This window comes from Felis catus, chromosome A1 (genome assembly GCF_018350175.1).
Source record: "Felis catus isolate Fca126 chromosome A1, F.catus_Fca126_mat1.0, whole genome shotgun sequence".
Classification (NCBI taxonomy): Eukaryota; Metazoa; Chordata; class Mammalia; order Carnivora; family Felidae; genus Felis; species Felis catus.
Window position 1 is genome coordinate 99907082 of NC_058368.1, and position 8290 is coordinate 99915371.

General features: G+C 40.3%; 1 protein-coding gene across 1 annotated transcript; it reads left to right on the forward strand.

The window, feature by feature from the left end:
* The first annotated feature begins 6200 nt into the window (after nt 1-6200).
* On the forward strand, nt 6201-7915 carry FTMT (ferritin mitochondrial). Its single transcript, XM_023254576.2, has one exon. The coding sequence runs from the start codon at nt 6509-6511 to the stop codon at nt 7235-7237; it is 729 nt and encodes a 242-aa protein (XP_023110344.1). The 5' UTR covers nt 6201-6508; the 3' UTR covers nt 7238-7915.
* The last annotated feature ends 375 nt before the right edge of the window (nt 7916-8290 follow it).

Below are 8290 nucleotides of genomic sequence, written 5' to 3' on the forward strand. Positions count from 1 at the left end.
AATATCAGAAATGCTCCATGGCAGTGTATAAAGAGGTCCTCCTCTCCAGAGCAGGAGTCAGCAAACTCTTTGGGCCAAGTTTGATCCACTACTATCTTTGTAAATAAAGTCTAACTAGAACACGACCACACTTATTCATTACATGTACTCTATGACTGCTTATAGTACACCATAATAGCAGAGTTGAATAGATACCAAAGAGACCTTATGCCCCACCAAGCCTAAAATATTGCTCTGGCTCAGTACAGAAAAAGTTTGCAAGTCCCTGACCTGGAGTCTGAAAGCAGCCTGAGCTGCTTGTCACATGGACTTCCTCCTTGCCTGTCTCTGTCTAAATTTTCGTCTCCTTGGAAGAACCCCAATCACTGAAATAGGATACACCTTAATCCAGTATGATCTCACTTTAACTTGGTTACATCTGCAAAGACCCTATTTCTGAATAAGGCCTATTCACAGATTCTGGGTGGACAAGAATTTTACTGGGATACTATTCACCTAGTATACCACGATATCAACAATTAGGTCCAAATCTCAGCATGGCGCAACTAGGGAAATGCTGGCTCTGCTAAGGGATGGAAGGATTATACTTAGAAGCCCAGGAGCTAAGATGTTCACACAGTTCTAGGAGTATAATGGTCTGAGGTATCCCAGACACCTCCTGAAGATAAAGTAGGAGTTACTGTACTGTGCCTCTGACCACAGAGGAAAAAAATTAACAAATGAAATGAATTAAAACAGAGTTTGCTAGACCTCTTCTAGTTTTAGAGGCAGCTTGCACTGCAGTTCTGACTCATTTATCGAGTGACCTGGGAGATTTCCCAGTTTTGAATAGATCTGAGAGTGAGGCAAGAACGTGTTCCGCAGCTGAGTGCAACCACTCCCTTTAGAATTTTCAGAGATTTCCTTGTGATAATACACCGAATCACAATACATTTTCCTTTTCCTAAGACAAAATCCTCTACTGTTCTCTGTTTAAAACCCTCAGATATTCCATTAACAGCAAGAACATAATCCAGAATCCAGAATCCATATTCCAGTGATCAGTGGACTTCTCTCCACCCTAGATTTGTCACATTTTGGACTTCTAACAGCAAGCAATTTTGAAAGGGCCAGTATCAGTAATAAAGATGAAGAATTGCTTGTGTGATTAACCATGTTTGAACATTAAAGAAAGAATGAAAAGAAAGAGAGACAAAGAAGAGAAAAGGAGAAAATATGTCTTCACTACATGTATGTACAAGTAAAAAAGGAGTAGACTTACTGTTCATTTTTCCTTTTCCTCATTATTTATGACTCTGCTCCCATCTATTAACGTAAAACGGTAGAGTGATGTTTAAATATTTTCCAAGATAGGTAAATTCTATTTTTTTTACATTTATTTAATTTTGATAGACATAGAGAGACAGAACACAACTGGGGGAGGGGCAGAGAGAAGGAGACACAGAATCCGAAGCGGGCTCCAGGCTCTGAGCTGTCAGCACAGAGCCCGACGCGGAGCTCGAACTCACAAACTGCGAGATCATGATCTGAGCCAAAGTCGGACGCTTAACAGACTGAACCACCAGGCGCTCCCCAAGGTAGGTAAATTCTAAAAAAATATTTAGTATTTAAAATCAAATGCTTTGAAGAAAATACCAAAACACGATTCAGTGAATTACAACCCACTTTCATATAGTTCCTAAATCTCCAAGTGGCAAAGCATTTTCACATATAATACAAATACTTTACCCAATACATCTATAAAGAAGAAAATAGAAGATATTGTTATTCCTTTAAAGGCTGAAATCAGCAAAGTACAGAGCTTTTCTAATAACTTAAAGTGAAGCCATCTCTCAATATACTTGACAAACACATGCTAGGCAAGCTGATATGCCATAGGAAATAAAAATCCCTATCCCCATTCTTCTGGGGGATAGAAGCATTGTGCCAAGACTAAAAATTTAAAACTGAGTAGGATGGGTAGCCAGAGGGCAGGGGGGGGGCAAAATGGGTGAAGGAGAGTGGGAGGCATAGGCTACCAATTATGGGATGAGTAAGTCATGGGAATGAAAAGTACATCACAGGGAATACAGTAATTGTATTGTAATATTGTAATGGCGTTGTATGGTAACAGAGGGTAGCTACACTTGTGATCATAGCACAATTTATAGACTTATGGAATGCTGTGCACCTGAAACTAACATAACATTATGTGTCAACTACAATAAAAAAAAAATGAGGAGGATGAGAAGCTGTGCCCTTAAGGACACACACACACACACACACACACACACACACACACATATCAACATACATACAAGCATGCACATGTGCATGCCCATATACAACCATATGATATGATATACTCTCAGCATAAACAGTCTTCAACAACAACAACAAAGTAGTGATTAATTCCAAACGAAGTTATCTGAGACCTTACAGAGAAAGTAACATATTTGATGGGACCTAAAAAGATAAGATGGATTTCATGAGGAAGTAAAAGAGGAGAAGACAGCAAGGTGGGGAAGTAGAGGCAACACCAGAGAATCTTGAAAGCTTAGACAGGTGTTCAAGGAGGAGAAGTCATTAAAATGGAGGAAGAAATGACTGGTGAGGAATGGTGGGCCATGATCTAGGTGTGTACTTTTGGTAGAAGACCATTAATTTTACTATGAATACTAGAAATCAAAATGTCCCACAGATAAGAATCCTTGCATTTTCAAAGTCTAGCAAAATACATGACAAACTTTGTAAGGGAACAAGAAACATTTTTGACAAGTTAACACAGGACGTTTAAGTGTGTATTGTGTTTTATGGCCTTGTTTTGCATTACATTTCATGTACTGCATTTATTTTATATCTATGCTTTTTATTACCTTGGGGATAAGCATTTATATGAAGAGCATCATTTCTACTAAAACACTGGTAGCAGCAGTTAGCATTTAACACCACTCTAAAGGATCATTTTCAGAACCTCTCTTTAGGGAACTACATTTTAGGAGAAACAAAACTTCGAAGAAAATACAAGCAAAGATGGATATAGGAAAACAAAAGTTAGTGGGAAATTTCTTGGTGAATATCAGTTAGATTCTGCCAGCAGAGTTTAAGTGCAGCTAGATCTTAGGTGTCCACCTTTATTTATCGTACACTTTAAGAAGTTCATCTGAGACCAAGGAGCTGCCTACAAAACTACACATTTGATGTGTCCAGATTATAAAAGAATTTCTACCTCACTATTCCTACATGATAACAATATAATGCGGGTAAGCATACTTTACAAACTGTATAAGTTTTTCCATATGTAATAATAATAATTACTGCTTACTGAATAATTAAAAATGAATGATATTGAATAATTGAATAGACACTATGCAATAAGAACTGTTAAAGAATATTTTGAGTGCTTATTCTGTGATAAGCACTGTGGTAAGTACCCTGCATAATTATTTTATTGATTCCTTTCAGTAACCCAAAGGAAATAAGTAGGATCTTGGATTTATAACTGAGAAAATTGACCTAGAAAGGTAAAGTGATTTGCCCAAGGAAATACAGGAAAGTAATACAGAGATGGTAACATACAGATAACAGAAAGAAGACCTGAATATAAGCAGCACTAATGTCAAAGATCCAGATATTAACCATAAGACATCAAACAATCCTAAGAAATGGCTGAACATGTAAAATGGGCAAAAGCTTTGAATATACACTTCACCAAAGATATATATATGGTTAGCAAAGAAGTATGACCAAATATACTCAGCATCATCAATTAAAATGGGAATTCAGATTAAAGATACAATGTCATACCAGTATACATCTACTAGAATGGCTAAATTTTAAGTTTAAAGTGAAATAAATGACAATACCAAGGGTTGCAAGGATATGAAGGAACTTGAACTCTCACATAGTGCTGATGGCCATATAAAAGGGCAAAACCACTTGGAAAAAGAATTGAAAGTTCCTTAAAAAGTTAAACCTACACTTACCATATGATCTACCCATTACAAGCAAAATATTCACCCAAGAGAAATAAGCTCATAAAACTACACAAACACTTGTACAGGAATGTTCACAATAGCTTTACTTGAACAGCCAAAAGCTGTAAACAAGCAGAATATTCATGAGATGGTGACAGAATAAACAGATTGTGGTATCTCTACACAATGGAATACGATTCAACCGTAAAAACTATTAATACACATGACAATATGGATGGATCTCAAAACCACTGTGCTGAGTGATAGAAACCAGGCAGAAAGGTATATACACAGGTTCTATTTATATGAAATTCTATAAAGTGCAAACTAACCTACGTAGTGAGGAAAAGCAGACCCGTGGATGGCTGGGATGAGGTGGGGCAGAGAGGCAGGAGGGAGTGATTACATATAACAAGTTGGGGTACCTGTCAGGCTCAGTGGCAGAACATGCAACTCTTGATCTAGTGGTCATTCAAGCCCCACGTTGGGGGTGGAGTTTACTTAAATAAACAAATAAAAACAAAAATAAAAAATAAAAAAATACATATAAACAAACCTGAGAGAACTTTGGGAGTTGATGAATATGTTCATTACCTTGACTCTGATGATGGTTTCACAGGCATACCTATGTCAAACCCTATCAACTACTGCACTTGAAGTATCTGCAGTTTATTTTAGGTCAATCCTATCTCTTTAAAACTGTTAAAAATGTATATGTTGGTTGTTTTGTTTCTATGATTTTTTTAATGTTCCTCTTTTTTTTTTTAATGTTTATTTAGTGTTTAGAGAGAGGGAGAGAGAGAATGAGTAGGGGAGGAACAGAGAGAGAGGCAGACACAGAATCTGAAGGAGGATCCAGGCTCTGAGCTGTCAGCACAGAGCCTGATGCAGGGCTGGAACTCACAAATCATGAGATCATGATCTGAGCCGAAGTCCAATGCTTAATGGACTGAGCCACCCAGGCACTCCTAATGTTCTTCTTTTAATCTGTGAGAATTACTATCAACATTTTAACGATGGTTTTTTTCTGGGAGAGAAAGATTAGGAATTTTCTGAATTTTCTTCTGTGAGTTAATACTCATTTTCTCAATACACTACAACAATTACAGATATTCTTTTAAAACCAAATACCAGTTTAAATGTAATTTTTTAAAATAGTTATAAACAGAGAGGGAGGCAAAACATTAGAGATTCTTAAATACAGAGAACAAACAGGGTTGTTGGGGGGGGTGAGGAGAGGCGAAAATGGGTGGTGGGCATTGAGGAGGGCACTTGTTGGGATGGACACTGGCTGTTATATATAAGTGATGAATCATGGGAATCTACTCCTGAAGCCAAAAGCACACTGTATGCACTGTATGTTAGCTAACTTGACAATAAATTATGTTTAAAAAATAAATAAATTGAATTTTTAATTGTCCTTTTTATTTTTAATTTAGTATTTTTTATTTTAGTTGAGACACAATGTTACATCAGTTTCAGATGTACAACATAGTGATTCAACTTCTCTACAGCTTTGCTATGCTCACCACAAGTGTATGTATCTGCATTAACAAAAGACAGGAAAATAACATCAAGTTTAGAGCTAGTTTATTTATTCCTCCTACTTTTCTACAGTATCCTATTTTTCTTTGCAGTAAAGATAAATTTTACATTTAAAAATAAAATGTCTTTTTATTCTTTTTTAAGTTTTTATTGTTTTTTATTTATTACTTTTAATGTTTATTTATTTTTGAGAGAGAGAGCTGAGCAGGGGAGGGGCAGAGACAGAGGGAGACACAGAATCTGAAGCAGGCTCCAGGCTCCTAGCTGTCAGCACAGAGCCTGATCTGTCTGGGGCTGGAACCCACAAACCGTGAGCTCCTGACCTGAGCCTAAGTCCCACGCTTAACCCACTGAGCTACCCAGACGCCCCCAAAATAAAATGTCTTTTTAAAAGAAGGCACTGTCTTCTTACAGACCCTTGGAAATGTGCCTATATACTACTCTGGCAATTATTTCCATACCTACATTTGTTAAAATAACCAGAAAGTCAATTTATAAAGACCCAATTTGGCTGTGGACCCCCGCGCCCAGATAAACGTCTGGTGACTTTTGTTTTCCTCTATGTCGCTGCCCTGCCTCCCCCAGGCCTTGGTCTTTCCACAGAAAGAGGTCACAAAGGGAGGGCAAGTACACTGGGCTTGTGCTTTCTTTTGCTAGTCCTAGTGCCTGCTTTTCTTTTTTTTCTTTTTTTTTTTTTAAACAGCACTTTTAACTTAGATGAAATAAGTTACAAACGCCCAAGGGCAGAAATGGGGCAATGTTTCGTTAAATGGAGTTGTCAGGATTATCCGTCTGCGCCCAACCGCGAAAGGCGGGCGCGCCCCCGCCGCCCTCCGCCTGGAACTCGGCGCCTCTCGAAGCGAAGGCGTGTGCGTGTGTGACGCAGTCGCCATCGCCTAGGGCTGCGTTCTGATGCAGAAGCCCGTGAAGCCTCTGAAGCCACTGGTGCCCAACCGCGCGGTGAGCCGCCTGGGCCTCAGTTTCCAGACTTCTAAAGAAGGGGAACCATGCCGCCCTGTTTCTTGTTCCTCTCTAAGCAGATCAGCAGTTCGCTGGTGTCCCTGCGCAGCGCGCGCCGAGGCTTCGCGCTCCGACCGCTCTGGGTCTCCTGGCGCCCCTCGGGTCCCCAGCCCGCCGCCCCCCGCCGCCCGCTGGCCGCAGCCACCTCCTCCCGGGACCCTGCCGGGCCCACCTCCGCCCCCTCCCGGGTGCGGCAGAACTTCCACCCGGACTCCGAGGCCGCCATCAACCGCCAGATCAACCTGGAGCTCTATGCGTCCTATGTGTACTTGTCTATGGCCTATTACTTCTCCCGAGATGACGTGGCCCTGAACAACTTCGCCAGTTATTTCCTTCGTCAGTCTCAGGAGGAGACCCAGCACGCCGAGAAGCTGATGAGGCTGCAGAACCAGCGGGGAGGCCGGATCTGCCTGCAGGACATCAAGAAACCTGACCTGGACGACTGGGAGAGCGGGCTGAATGCCATGGAGTGTGCGCTGCTCTTGGAAAAGAATGTGAACCAGTCGTTGCTCGAATTGCACACTCTGGCCTCAGACAAAGGTGACCCCCATTTGTGCGACTTCCTGGAAACTCACTATTTGAATGAACAGGTGAAATCGATCAAAGAACTAGGTGACCACGTGCAAAACTTGGTTAAGATGGGGGCCCCGGCTTCTGGCCTTGCAGAGTACCTCTTTGACAAGCACACCCTTGGAAATGAAAGCGATCACAACTAAGCCACAGGCTGCCTTCCTTGCTGCCCATGGTGTGCCAAGACCCAGAGTCAGCTGACTCCTGCTTTCTTGCCCTTAAAATGCACCTCCACCTTTATATCCTGTTAAACTGTCCCAATCAAGTGACTTGTGGAGAAAATGTATTTAGCCTCCAGTTAACAAGGGCTTTTTTTTTCTTCCTGTCCAACATCAAGATAATTTTTCTAGCCTGTAAAGTAGCCCAGGATACTATGGTATAAAAAAAGACTGGGAAACAGCTACTGAAAAGTAGATACAAACTTTCTCCAGTTACCAAATATTATTCCAGACCATGAGCCTTCACTAAAATTCTGTGATTTTCTACTGAACAAGTGCCTGTTATTTTCAAGACTTTATGCTAAAGGCTAAAATTGGGAAGATGTGTAAGATAAATATACAAACAACTATAACAAGTTGAAGAATATATATAGTACTATAAAGTACTGTGAAAACCATACATGAAAAATTCTGTGACAACGTTTACCCTTTCCCGGTATTTTCCAAGAAAAAAATAATGTCTGGAGATGATCTGTTTCTAAAGGATTTTGTGATCAAATTCAAGGAAAGCTACACAAAGTGTCGATACTAGCCTTAGGAAGTTATGACACATATGAACATTTTAAGGGCTCTGGGAAGTCTGAGAATTAAAAACATCTTGGATTATTTTTGTTTAGCTCAGTGTTTTCCCAAACCTATCCAATCTCTGCTAATTTGTAGGTGTTTTAATTTTTTTTAATGTTTATTTATTTTTGAGAGAGAGAGCGAGATAGAGTGAGAACAGCAGAGGGGCAGAGGGAGAGGGAGACCCAGAATCCGAAGCTGACTCTAGGCTCTGAGCTGTCAGCACAGAGCCCCACACCAGATTCGAACCCATGAACCACAAATCATGACCTGAGCCAAAGTGGGACGCTTAACCAACTTAGCCACCCAGGCGTACCTGTGTGTGTGTGTGTGTGTGTGTGTGTGTGTTAAATGATGATCTAGGTCTGTCTGATTACAAAGTATACACTTCACCATTGGGCTTTATAGCCTCCCTTT